Below are 14,114 nucleotides of genomic sequence, written 5' to 3' on the forward strand. Positions count from 1 at the left end.
AGCTCCTCGTTCTCTACAGATCTTAAGGCATAGCACAGAGATCACCGAGGCCCTGTGGTACAGGCTGAATCTGTTCATACAGATTCAATTCAGGTAGTTTCCTCGAAAATATACCTACCTGAGAAACCCTCAGCTATATATGCGGTATTCTGTGAGATGGGTATTGGTCCTTTGCCCCAATAACAACTTCATAAAAAGGGTTTTACTGTATTCCTTTCACAGTAACACCTTGACCGTGATGGGCACAAAGCAAGCGTTCAGTAATTACTTACTTTCGACACTATCGCTGGAGCTGGGGATACTGATCCCGAAAAGGCTCCACCTAAAACGGAGGGGAACGCATTTGGCATTCTCTTGGGGCTCCTCTGGGCCCCACGTGTGATGGGGGAAGTAACGGTCATCTGCGAACCCCCGGTAGCTGAAGTGTAAGACCAAAGGCGGGGCGGGCGGGGCGGCTGAATGCAACTGCAACCAGGTCCGCGGGTGTAGAATGACTTTGCCCGGCTAGGACTTTGCCTAGGGAGAGGGAACTCTGCCAGCCGCCGGCGTCCAGCCCTCTTGCTGTAAGGGGATGCTAGGCTGTAGGAAAGTGCCTCTGCCCCCTGGCGCCGGTCCTCGGGCTTCTGATGAAATTGTGACCCACCGCCCTCTTCGCAGGCCCTGGACGCCAGCCCTATCACTCCGGGCGCGCAGCCGATCACGTGGCGCGGCGGTGCTCTGGAGGACCGCGGCTCCACGGCCATTGGTCGACGGCGCGCGTCCCGGGCGTGCCCATTGGCTGTGGGGGGCGTTCACGTGAAAGGGGGTCTGGGATAACATCCCGAGTGGGGAGAAGTGGTCGGAAAGTTAAAGGGAGCCGTGCGGCGGCTGGGAGGCCGAGTCCCGGGCGAGGGGGCCGCAGGGAGGAGGCGGGCGGGCAGCTCTCGCGCACGGACGGATGCGGCTGCCCGCGAAGGGCGCCGACCTGAGCCCCGGCCCCCGCTCCTGCCGTCGCCGCCGCTGCCCCTGCCACCCCGGCGCGGATGCTGCCGCGGGCCGGCGCCTCCGCACCTCGGGGTTTATGAGCTGTACCAGGTACGTCCCTCCCAAGCCCGCAAGGCCGGCTGCCCGGCCGCGGAAACAGCGGCGAGGGAGCGTAGCGGGGACCCTCTTTGGTCGTGCCACCTACACTTTCTCCGTCCAACTTGCAATTACACTCCGGGAGTGGGACACTTTAGAAGGGTTCAAGGAGGCTGTTGCTTCCACGTGGGGAGGGCAATCCAGGGACCAGAGGTGGGATGGAGCCTGGCCTGACCCACGTGATGCACCGAGGTGGGGGTCCCGGCCGCGACGGGCGGCCCGGGGGTTGGGACTTCAGATACTCTTAATCCCTATTGTGCCGAGTTCGAACCTGACACAAGGCTTTTCCACCTGGGACCCGACACTTCTAGAGAGTGTCCCCGGAGTTGAGCGATGGGGTCTTAGCACAAGGGAAAGTCGCTTCGTCTCTCCCCTGGCCTCGATTTCCCGGTACAACGTAGGGAAGCACACTTGGTGATCTCTCAGGCCGCCGAGGGCGATGGGACACAGGGCGCTGCGGCGGCCGGGGCCTCCCGGAGCAGAGCCACCTCCGGTTCCCGGTCCCCAGACGGGCTGTTACGGGCTGTCCCGGGCCAGCGGGGGCGAGGTGGCCGCGCGGGGACGCTCTCGTGGCGCCGCTCCGCCTCGGGTGGCCCTGCCGCCCCGCCCCGATGTGATAACTAGGGCTCCTCCTCCTCGTCGTCTTCCTCCCCCTGCCGGTCACAACTCCGGGAACCCAGCCCAAGGCCTGCCTCCCGGACACACTGAGGCTCACGTAGTCTGGTGGCGGCAGCCTCCCCTGCCATCTCCCTCCGGGCTTTCCGATGCAGCGAGCCAGCTGGAGAGGGGGCTTCCCCGCGGCCCAACAGGTGGGTTCCGGACAGGCGAAGGACCTCGGGGAGGGGGTGGGGGCAGGGTGCAGCCCGGGCCTGGCGGGACCGGGACACAGAGGGCAGGACGCTCTGGCCTGCCCCCGTGTCCTGTTCGTGCCACCCTTTTGAATCCAGAGAAAGGGGTGTGGAAGGGACTCAGTGCAAAAGAGGGGGTTGGGGGCCCAAAACACACTAGAAGATTTGGGCTGTCCTGGTATTGTTTCCCGCAGAGGAGGAGAAAGTTGAGGACAGACTTGAGGACTTGGAGAGTTGCTAGAAGATGTTGGAGCCTGTGGTCTGCGTGGTCAGGCCTCCGTGGGAGACCCAGGGTCCAGGAGAAGAGAGTGTTAGGGCTTTGGGGGCTGGGGTGCAGAGAAGAGGAAATAGCTCACTTGGCAGGGTTATCCAGGAGCCAAGACTAACGTGAAGACAGCTGGAGGACTAACCACAAAAGTGAAGTTGAGGTATTTCGGGAAAAGTTAGTGAGAAGAGAACCATCGGGCAGTGTTAGCAACCAGGAATGTCAGAGCTGGAAGGATCTCAGAGGAGAAAGCTCAAGCCCAGAGAGGTTGAGTGACTTGCCCCAAGTGGCACAGCCATGTGCAGGTATTCCTAGGCCAGTGAGCTGTGTTTCACATTGAACATTTTTAGGTGGCAGACACTGCCATTTTAACTTATCTCTTTCCTATAATATGCAGCCTCATCCACAGATATTTATCTCAAAGATGCTTTGGATGATGGTGACAGAATAGAGGAGTCCTAGTGGCTTCTAGGGCTGTGAATAAGGGCCCCATGGTCTGAGTACCAAGGGAAAGATGCCAACTTTACTCATACTGTGGCAGCCAAGCCTTTTGGGAGGGAATAAAGAAATGCCGAAGGGGTAAGTGGCCGCATCTTTTAAAAAATTATACCTGGTAATCTGGTTGCGAATGCTTAGCTAATGCTGTTTCAGTGTTCCTGGTGGGTTCTTGGTGCGTCTGATTTTTCTGTCTTTTCTTATCAGAGTACAAGAGAATGGAGGAGGCAATGTGTTGGCCTCAATACAAAAGAGAAAGATTTGCTTCCTATAAAAGGCACAGCCAGAGAGTCAGTAGCTCAGCCGCCTGAAACTGTGAAGGTCATGGGGTTATTTTCTGTGCAAGTCGATAGTTTTTAGAGAAAAATCACCACAATATCTAACCCTGGCTGAGAGGGTCTGTTGTTTGTCACTAGAGGAACACGGAAAGCGTTTATGCAAAACTATCCATGTTCTGTCTTTGCATGGCGTGTTAGGGTTTGCCCTCTTTTGACCAGAAACACTGAAATCTACCCTTGGTGCATGTCTAGTCTCTCACGGGGCAAAACTGATCTCCTAGGCATCTATTTGGAAGCAAAGGTTTTGAGAATCTGTACTGGTCTGAGTAACAGCTACTCACATTCTCGTGACCCTGTCCTGCAACGAACTTTTATCCAGGTCCCATTTCATGCTGTGCTGGTTCAGCCGTGTGTCCACATCTCATTCTGGTTCTTCTCCCAGACCAACCTTGGTGACTCACATTCCCTGGCTTGGGCATGGGAAAGGGCAGAGTGGCCGAAGAGTCTGTCATATGAGGGGCCCTGAGGTACAGCCTGATGCGTCCTGTGTTGGAACTGATAATTTTCATGCCATTTGAGGACAAAACACTTGTCCAGCTTTCAGGGACTTAGGAAACTATTACCTTGAATGTCTCCGTGGCTAGGAGTACGTCTGGGTGTTGGTCATCCCTGTCACGGTCCATGCGGGAATTTCTGAGCAGATGATCAGCAAGGCTTACACCAAACCAGCACTTCGGTGCACCAGTTCTTGGAGACCGATCTGGTTAACAAAAGCTGGAATCTACCTGTGAGGATAGGCAAGGGAGCCAAAAGTCAGATTGCACCCTCTACTGAAGCCACTGGGGTTAGTGACCTCCCCTCCAGTGCTGGTGACACCAAAAAAGTGAAGGGATTCTGGGTAGGGGTGCTTGTGCAGTGGGCCTGGAGCAGGAGCCTGGGAAGAATGCCTGGGCCGCCAGGTGGTTCACCTTCCTTTTGCCCTCCATGGAGAATGCTGCAAAACCAATTCGGCTCCAGGAAGTGCCGGTGGAATTGTTTAATTACCTCTGGCTCCGACTCCAGCTTCACCTCCTCACCTCCAGTTCTTAAAGCTTGGTGGTAAAAGGGATCTCAGGGGCACGTTTATACTGCTGGGTCCAAACACTGAAACTTTACCAAGGCCTTCAACTAAGCCTTTCTAACCTGCAGGATTAGACCTTGAGAGTGACTGCAGTCCACTGCAAGTGTGCAGATTCTTTGCCTGATCCCCTTGTCTTAGAATTGTTTCCACAATAGCTTGAGAGTTTCCCAGTCATTTTCTAATGAGCTGTTTTAAGGTGGTTGGGGAAAGCATGCCTGAGGATGGTTTGCAGGCCTGCGGGACACGCGTAGAGAGCTAGCAGTTGACCTTGTGCTGACTCAGGCAGAGAGGAAGCGGCTACGGAGGAGGAGGAACCCCTCCTTCCTCAGTTCACACCCAGGTTGTCAGGGGTGGGCAGAGTGGGAGGGGCTGGGATGCAAGGCTTTGCCTGCTGTTTGGTTATTTTTAATTAACATTTAATTTAAAAAGCAAAAACTACCTGTATTAAAAGTAGAACTGAACATGTGACTCCAGTGCATTCTAACAAAGTTTTGCAATGAACAGGGGAAAAGAAAAATTCAAGTACTTTGTAAGTATAGGGCTTTTGTTTTGTTTTTTTATGTTGAACCCACTGACTTTTTTTTTAAAGCCGTCTTGCCCAATTCAGTCAGAACTTTCCTTTCCAGAACAACTGAATGGGTATAAGAAAAGATAATAGGGACTTCTTTGGTGGCGCAGTGGTTAAGAATCCACCTGCCAATGCAGGGGGCACGGGTTTGAGCGCTGGTCCAGGAAGATCCCACATGCCGCGGAGCAACTGGGCCCGTGCACCACAACTACTGAGCCTGCGCTCTAGAGCCCACGAACCACAACTACTGAGCCCACGTGCCACAACTACTGAAGCACACGCACCTATAGCCCATGCTCTGCAACAAGAGAAGCCACCGAAATGAGAAGCCCGCGCACCACAACGAAGAGTAGCCCCTGCTCGGGGCAACCAGAGAAAGCCCGCGCACAGCAACAAAGACCCAAACGCAGCCAAAAATAAATAAAGAATAGATAAATTCAAAAAACAAAAGGAAAGATAATAGCCAATTTGCTCCTAAAATTTTTACTTGTTTAACTTTGTTAGAGGAGAAACTATAAGGCTATTTAAGGATATTTAAAGGATAAGATGTTTAAAGGATATTTAAATATCCTTATTTAAAGGATAAGATATCCTTTAAAATGCATGTTTAGATAACTACATTATGGCTATAAATTAAGATAAGAACATTTAGAAGGGTTGGGCCTTTTCAGACTAATACAGGTATTTGTATTATTGTTTTGTCTCTGGATGTCTGTTTCCCCACTTGGTCATCACTAAGTGATTCTTGCATCCTGGGGAAGTGCTGGGTTTTTTGGTGGTTTTTTTTTTGAAACTGGGATCAAGCCCAATACGTCTGCATCCTTTCTCATTTTTTAAAATATATTTGATTAAACAAAATCAGAAGTTGAAAATGAGATATTATTTATTGGACTGATAGTATTTGTTGGACCAGTGGTCCCCACTGTTGTCAGGTGATGAGCGGCATTTTGCCTGTCCTTCTCCTGAACCACTGCCATCACCCCACAGCACCTCCCGGGGTGGGGATCGGGAGGCCTGAGAGCTGGTACCCCAACACACCACCATACACCGACACCTTTGCCGTAGTGAGGGGAGATGTGTTTGGCAACTAATCCAGATCTGTGTTCTGTGATTCTCAGGCTAGAGATTTTAATCCTGATTTCATCACTGACTTCTTCAATTAGCCCATTGGAACTGTCAAATCAGAATATCAACTTGCCATGGTAATTAGAATAATAATGGCTTGGCTTTAGTGAGGCAATAGTGTTGGGTGGGTTTTTGGCAAATCTTAAGATATTTGAGGTGTTTTATTAGATTCATTTTGTTTTCTTGATTAGAGGAGTTCTGTTATTTTAGAAAATACAAGAAAGTACAAAGCAGGAAAATAGAAATTTCCTGAAATCCCATCAACCTGGAAAATTCTGACAGTTTTAATTGTATCACTAGTCTTTTTTCTGTGCATATACGTAATATTTTTCCCTACAAGTCTAGTCTCTATGTACAATTTATCTTCTCCATTTTCTACATTAATTATATATTATAAATTTTTGTGCCATTTAAATCTTTTTCCACATAATGGCTTTAATGATGATATAAAATTGTATCACATGGATATGGTGTACTTGATTTAATTGGATACCTGTTATTGGTCATTTAGTTTACTTTCTCACCCCTTTTCCCTCCATAATGTTGCACTGAAGATTTTAGTACAATTAACCTTCACGCATTTTTAATTATTTCCAAGATTAATACCTGTATGTGATATTAGAACCCAAAATGATGATTTAGCAAGGTTGTGCCCATTAAGACTAATACAGATATTTGTATTATCTTTTAAAATTCTTTCCTAACTCACTAGGTAAAAACAGGCATTGTTTTCTAATCTAAATTTCTTAAATTACTTGTAATGCTGGACATTTTACATATTTATGAACCACTTTTAAATTTCTTTCATGAATTGTCTATTCATGCCCTTTGCCCATTTTTCTACATGGAATATTTGACTTTGTTATTGTTTTATAAAAACTCTTTATAAAAGTATTAACACTTTGCTGCCGTGCTTTTTGGAAAATGTTTTCCCAGTCTTTGGTTTTTTGGTTTTACTTATTTTTTTCACTTATAGAAAAACATTGTTTTTATGAAGTCAGATTTAATTTAACCTTTAGCGTGATTCTCTTTGCTTTTTATTCTTATAGAGGCTATTTTCACTGGAAAAAACACAATTATTCACTGATATAAAAGATTTTAAAATACTAAATTGCTGGCACTTTTTAAAAGTAAGATATACTAGAATATAAAAATCTACTGTCCATTGAATGAAAGCAGGTGTGGGTCTGTCTTCACTCCCGATTCCCAGTCTCTGGCACCATGCCTGGCACATAGCAAACACCAATCAGTATTTGTGGGATGAATTAATTTCTTTTTATCGGAGGAAAGCAGTATTTACCAAACTGCGTTCAGCAAGGTGCTCCACCAAAAAAAAAAAAAAAGACTTTCCTTGTTTGGGATAAGTTTAGGAAATTCTGCAAACAGCACGCTGTTTTCATTATTCCCCATGACCCATCAGTATACTGAAGGCCCCAACAAGCCCTGACAGGGAAACCCATGAACTAGTTTTAAAACCAGTGGTTCCATACTTCTTTGTTTGTTTTAACCTTGGGCCTCTTACCCCGCCCCCCACTTTACACTCTTCATCTCCCCTGAAACCAAGGTCGCACTGGACCACACTTGAGGTAATATTGAGCTGTAGCCACGTGGGCAAAGATGAAGGCAAACATAGTTCGCTGGTCCCTGTCGGAGGGTTGAGTCTGAACATCTGTCTGACCTCCTTGCTGTTTCTTTCTTTCCCCTTGGCCAGGGTTCTAGCCTGCTCTAGCCCCGTGATGGCTGTGGACATTGAGTGCAGGTACAGCTGCATGGCCCCCTCCTTGCGCAGAGAGCGGTTTGCCTTCCAGATCTCACCGAAGCCAAGCAAACCCCTGAGGCCTTGTATTCAGCTGAGCGGCAAGAATGAAGCCAGCGGGACGGTGGCCCCGACCGTCCAGGAGAAGAAGGTGAAGAAGCGGGTGTCCTTTGCAGACAACCAAGGGCTGGCCCTGACAATGGTCAAAGTGTTCTCCGAGTTTGATGACCCGTTAGATATTCCACTGAACATCACCGAGCTCCTGGACAGCATCGTGAGTCTGACAACAGCGGAGAGCGAGAGCTTTGTGCTGGATTTCTCGCAGCCCTCTGCCGACTACCTGGACTTCAGAAATCGGCTTCGGACCGACCACGTCTGCCTGGAGAACTGCGTCTTGAAGGACAGAGCCATCGCGGGCACGGTGAAGGTGCAAAACCTCGCATTTGAGAAGATGGTGAAAGTCAGAATGACATTCGACACCTGGAAAAGCTTCACAGACTTTCCCTGTTGGTACGTGAAGGACACGTACGCAGGTTCAGACAAGGACACGTTCTCCTTTGAAATCGACTTGCCTGAAAAAATTCAGTCTTACGAGAGGATGGAGTTTGCCGTGTGCTATGAGTGCAACGGACAGACGTACTGGGACAGCAATAAAGGCAAAAACTACAGGATCATCCGGGCAGAGCTGAAATCCACCCAGGGAACAGCCCAGCCACCAAATGGACCAGATTTTGGAATAGCTTTTGACCCGTTTGGAAGCCCTCGGTGTTCCTATGGTCTGTTTCCGGAGTGGCCTAGTTATTTAGGATACGAGAAGCTTGGGCCCTACTATTAGTGATGGCCTGGGATGGAGCCGGGCTGAGTGGGTGCACACGAGCCGAGCTGCATCACCCCAGGACGGAGATGGAAGCCCAGAGAAAAGCCGAACTGCCAGCAGGCACAGTTTTCGAAAAGAAAGGATCCTAGTCACTTTTCTTCTTCAAGCAGCCAAGCCAGCCAGGCTTAGATCACAGAACTGGGTTCACACTCAGAGGAGATGGGTGTGCGGTCTGTTTGTTCCCCGCGTGGTGGCGACGAGGGTCTGAGCAGGATGGTGCTGGAAATAGTCTGGACGGGACCCAGGCCTGCAGGAAGCGCTGGCGAGGCCGGAGGATGGTGGCTCAGTGACGAGGAGCCCCTCTCCCCTCGGGTGTGGGAAGTCAGTCCCCCAGAAAGCCCCCGGCCCCCTCTTCTTGTGGTCTTCCCCGCCCACCCGGGGCCTCCCCGCCTGTTGCAGCTGCCCCGCCGTGTCTACGTGGGCTTCACACTTCATCTCTGTGTGTTTGATTTTCTTCCACAGTTCATCTGCAGTTCAGGAAAAGATAATAAAGGCAGATCAACTCATGACGGAGACAGGCATTTCCTTTTCCTGACCCCGCTTAGATATCCCAGCAGAGGACGACACACCAGCCATGAAAAGTCAACTGGCTCCTGTGTGGTGTCACCACCCATGGCAGGCTGATGCCAGGCAGGTCAGGAGTGGGACACTTTTAGCTCCACCTCTTGGCGCTGGGGGGAGCTTTCTAAGCACTCGCTCTTACCCTGAGTCACCCGCGGGCTCAATTACAAGACTTGCTGTAACTTGCCAAGCTGGTTTGCCCGTGTCTCTTTCTTCACAAAAGGATTTTAGGATCTCTTTTCCTGGAGAGTCATCTTTTACGCTGTGCTCAGGACGTTTGGATTTGCAGATTAAGTGTATCCTCGGCACCTTCAGGAAGTGCTTGGTTGTATCTTGACTGTGATTTACAACATCCACGTTGTAAACAGCACCTTACAAGCCCTCACGGACTTGGATTTGGTTGTTCTTACCTATGGTGTGTGGGTATGTAAAGGGATAGGGGAGAAGAACCTCACCGAGTTCTCAGATGTCGTTTTCGCTGTTTGCCAACTCTGAAATATCAGAGATTATTTGTTCTTAACCACGTTGGACTAAAGCATTAAAAGTCTGTTGGTTCATACTGTTGTGAGACTCCTGGGACTTTCCTTGTCAGATGGACCCCCCAACCCTGTGATTTTTCTTGGGCAAAATTGGTTGGTCCTTGGGGGTGTTTAAAAATATTTTTACATGTGTATTTGTAGAAGGTTGGGGTCTTTTTCTGTTCTGTTTTTGTTTTTGGAGCTTAGCTAAATGACTGCCTCATTTTTCTTTTGCCTGACCTTACTAAAGTGAGGTCTCCCTCAGGGAGGAAGGAAGAGGAATGCCCCACCGCCTGGATTTGGGGGCACAGCTCCTGGACTCTGCAAGCAAAGAGTCTTCTTTCGCTTGCATTATCCAGATCAGTTGGAAGAGACCTCCCAGCTTCTGTGGCTTTGTAAATTAGCATCAAGCAGGTCTGGAGTGTCTTGGCTCCTAGAGTTTTGTGGTTGGGTTTTTTCTTTTTTGAACTTTAAAAAGTTTTAACTTTTTAAAGGCTCTTAAGTGGTGTTCCACGGAGTTCTTGTTCCCAAAACTGGCTGTGACTAGTCTGCAATCTACTGCTTTATTTTTTATGTCTCTCCTAGGTGGGCAGCACTGGGGGTTACGTGATAATTTATGGGACAATCACATTTTTTATGCTGATACTGGGCAGAACTGGGTTTTATCTAAGCATGTCTTACATCAGGTACACAGGCAGTACTCCCTGTGTTACAAATCTGGTGATCAGAACTATCACATAATAGTGTAAATCGACACCATGGGAAGCAAAACCGATCTTATATAGGTCATGAATTTATTTTGCTTTACGAAGTCCCACCCTCCTCCTCCAGTTTATGAAGGGTACAAGGGGTACTGTCCTTTCCCTATTAACAGACCAAAGGTATCAAGATCGTTCTCTGTTCGTAAGAAAAATGCCTCAAGTGACTTCTGTATGGTTTTCAGTAATAAGGATCTTAAGGCGTTCCCGTGTCGGAATTTGAAATATGGTAATTCAGTGATAAGTATGTCTTTTAAAACACCACAAACGCTCCCCCACCCCTCTTTCCTCCCAGCTGACCCCTGCTTTCCTGCCAGGGGCACTGCTTGCAAGCCCCCTGCTGGTGCACCTGGGTTGCTTACCCCACCAGGCAAGTCCTCACCCGCTGGCAAAGACCCTTCTCTGACTAAAGCAAGTGCCCGCCCGAGTTCCCTGTCAGCACCGTCATGCAGTGAGGTTACAGCGTCTGAAAAATAGTCTCCTCTTTACCGATCAGTCTGTCTCCTTTTGGGGCGGTTCTGTCCCAGGAAATCAACAGATGGCCTCAGGACCTGCTCCTCCTATGGGCCTTCTCCTTGTTCGTAGCTCACCGGCAGTAGACAGGTGACACACTGCAGAAAGTGACCGGTTTCTTTTCTTTTTCCTCACTTGCAAGGTCATAATGTCACCATTTTAATTAAGAAAAACAGCTTTTTTTTCTTCCAGTGGAAATAGCTTGAAACTCAATTGATAATTCTTACAACTGGTACTAAACAAAGGTGGGGAAAAAAACCCAATCAGAACTGGTAACAGCAGGTCAACAGCAGACAAAGAGCAGGGAGAAAGGGAATTTTCCATGCAAAGGAGATTGTGCACGTGCATAATTCAAGGCCACAATCATTTTCTACCCCCAAGTTTGTGTGTTGTATGCTTGCTTTCAACTGAATTACTATAATATTGTTTGTATCCATGATTCATTTACCTAGCCAAAAATAGGCTCACCAGTGAGTTTTGCAGCTGTCCTTTTTTTTTTTTTAACATCTTTATTGGAGTATAATTGCTTTACAATGATGTGTTAAGTTTCTGCTGTATAACAAAGTGAATCAGCTATACATATACATATATCCCCATATCTCCTCCCTCTTGTGTCTCCCTCCCACCCTCCCTATCCCACCCCTCTAGGTGGTCACAAAGCACTGAGCTGATCTCCCTGTGCTATGCAGCTGCTTCCCACTAGCTATCTATTTTACATTTGGTAATGTATATATATGTCCATGCCACTCTCTCACTTCATCCCAGCTTACCCTTCCCCTTGGAAAGTGACAGGTTTCTTAGTTGGAGATATGAATGCAGCCTGACCTGTAGGTTTGACCCTCAGACAGCTCTTGGTTATGATGACACGTGGCCCCCTCCCCAACTTGCCCCCAAAGGACCAGCCTTCTGCCGCTGGTGCAGCTGTCCGTGGATGGGGAGGCAGCTCCATTTCTGTTTCATATTTATTCCCCCATATGTCCTGGGGAGCATTTGCAAATTAGGTGCAATAAATAAGCTAGACTCTCTAAAGACAGATTTTAAACAATAAGCTTTCAGTGTCTCTTGGAAGATGTGAAGCATTTGGGCGAGTTGGTTTGCTTTTTTTTAAGTATTCTTGTGATAGGAGAGCTGGTGAGAAACAATGGAGTTACGTAGTTCTCCAGAAATTAAAACAATTTCAGAGTCAAGGTAGAGTTTATTTCTCTCTGAGATTTAATTTTAATGGTGGCAAAACATTACTCTCTCAATGTTTCTTAAAGATGTAAATCTTGAACTGCTAAAAGAATGTTTTGTGGTTTTGATCTTTGCATATAATTTGCTTTTTTTTACAACAAGCGTTACTTGTAGTCACTGGGACATTAAGTGGCTTGTATATATATGTTTATAAACCAAAAAAGTGTTTGCTCACTTTTCAGAAGTGCCGTTGTCTAGGTCTTCCCTCTCAGTGGACAGTGAGTGAAAACCTCGGTGTCTTTCCTGTTTTCCACGTGTTAGATCCCTCGAATGGACGTGTTGTGCTGGAGAAAGCACATGGCTGTCTGCTCTGGGAGGTCCTGACGGCCTGTCTCTCCCCAGATGATCACTGACATTGGGGCTAAGATGTTACACACACAGTGGGATCTCCCAGGGTCATCGAAGACGATTTGCCAGCGTATCTTCGCTTCCTGAAGTGGGACACCTCTGGACGGGGAAGGACAGCTGTGCTGACGGGCAGCTTTTCCTTGTTATGGTTGTAAAGCGTTGCAGCCCAGGTTGTAAGGTTGTGAATGTTTTTACAGTCTTGTTTATCAGTTCCTCGAGTCGGCTGGACCCGTGAAGACTCCAAGAATGCAGCTGTGATGGTGGTGGTCCACTCTTCCTTCTATGTATGTGAATGTAGAAACGGAGACTCATCTTCATTTTCATGCCTAAAAGTGCCTTGTTGAGAAAGTTCCACAGGCTTTAAAAAAAAATACATATTTTTGTACACAAAGGGGAAATGCACTTTAAAATCACAAGAATGGATGCCTTTTGTGTGGTATAAGAGAGTGGTTTGTTTGAATCTCAAATGCAAAAATGTAATAAAGGTTGAAAACAAAACTGAAAGTGTCCTATTTTAAAACTGACTCTCTTCTTAGAGTCAGAGGCTGGGGAGGAACATTTTCAGTCTGTGTATTTCCACATCTAGAATGCCGGTTTCCAAAAGGGACAGGACACAATCAATGGCTAAGTAGAAAAGCTGTAAGGATCAGAGGAAGGGGGGTAATTGCTTTTTAAGTTGTTCAGCAGCCAAGGCTGGGTACACCTAAGAGAGTGATTGCCAGGGAAGTGGTACAGGGGCCCGTGTTGTTCTGAATCGTTTTTAATGATCCAAGGGCAGGTCTCTTCCCACCCTGTCACTTGCTCTTGAAGCATATTTTTGACTTAGTGTATACGCAGCAGTGGGAAAACTGTAAGCAGCTATCATAGCTTTGCACTGCTTGATCAGACAAACCCTGCAAGCGGCAAAACCACGCAGCTCCTGGTGGGGCCCTGTCTCCGTTGGGTACAGGACATTCACCCTAAGTAAGATTTCGGAGATGTTTTATTTCCAAGTTCAGAAGATGGGATGCAGGGGAGGTAAACTGCTGCCAGGTGTTTCCTGCCAATCAGTCTCGGCCACGCCGGGAAAGGCAGCGGTGGTTCTGCCGTGGAACGTCGGAGCATTTAAAATCTCAGCACCCGGTCAGTGAGCGCCCAAACTGAGGTACGTGCATGACCGCCTTTCTCAAGCCTGGCAAACACTGCCCGCGTTTTCGCCTCCACAGAAATGGGAAGGGGGCGAAAAATAACACTGGTTTTATGAATGTCTACTTGCGATTCAATGTGGTTTTCATAATCATTACATAATTCTAACTCGTGAGACAGACATCCCAGAGATGTCTGGAGTAAAAAGGAAACAAAACAGAAAAACCGCCAAACCACTTTTCTAGAGCAATGTCCCCAGAATAGCAAATATCCAGATAATTCAGTGGAACATTTATTGCTTGTGTGCAAGGCTGTTTCTAGGTGCTGTTTCTACCCAGCCCTGTAAGGGACAGTCGTGTTTTAGGTGAGTCCTCTGGGAGCCGGGTAAAGGGGTGGGTGGTGCTACCAGTGGTATCAGCAGTCAGAAAGCCTGGGTTCTGCCCTTGACCCTGCCACCCCCCGTCAACTGCTCTGACGGGGCTCTGAGTGTTTTCAGCAGAAATAAGGTAAGCAGGGGCTCTGGCGGTGCCCTGAGTACTTCTCAGAGTTGGCCAACGTATTCGTTTTTAAAACGGTTCTAAATATAAACTTGTAAGAAGTGCCACAT

General features: G+C 48.1%; 1 protein-coding gene and 1 long non-coding RNA gene across 2 annotated transcripts in view; one reads left to right on the forward strand and one right to left on the reverse strand.

Moving 5' to 3' along the window:
- Positions 1 to 5,314, reverse strand: part of LOC309796004 — a 45,260-nt gene extending 39,946 nt beyond the window's left edge. Inside the window, exon 1 of the long non-coding RNA XR_014292398.1 lies at positions 3,629 to 5,314. This is a non-coding gene — a long non-coding RNA (uncharacterized lncRNA). The remainder of the gene's footprint in view (positions 1 to 3,628) is intronic.
- PPP1R3B (protein phosphatase 1 regulatory subunit 3B) lies at positions 1,793 to 13,277 on the forward strand. The gene is made up of 2 exons (XM_082608845.1): positions 1,793 to 1,928; positions 7,530 to 13,277. Exon 2 carries the CDS (start codon positions 7,555 to 7,557, stop codon positions 8,407 to 8,409), a length of 855 nt encoding a protein of 284 aa, XP_082464971.1. The 5' UTR covers positions 1,793 to 1,928; positions 7,530 to 7,554; the 3' UTR covers positions 8,410 to 13,277.
- Positions 13,278 to 14,114: the final 837 nt, after the last annotated feature.

The sequence above is a fragment of the Mesoplodon mirus genome (assembly GCF_964341445.2).
Source record: "Mesoplodon mirus genome assembly, chromosome: 20".
Lineage (NCBI taxonomy): Eukaryota > Metazoa > Chordata > Mammalia > Artiodactyla > Ziphiidae > Mesoplodon > Mesoplodon mirus.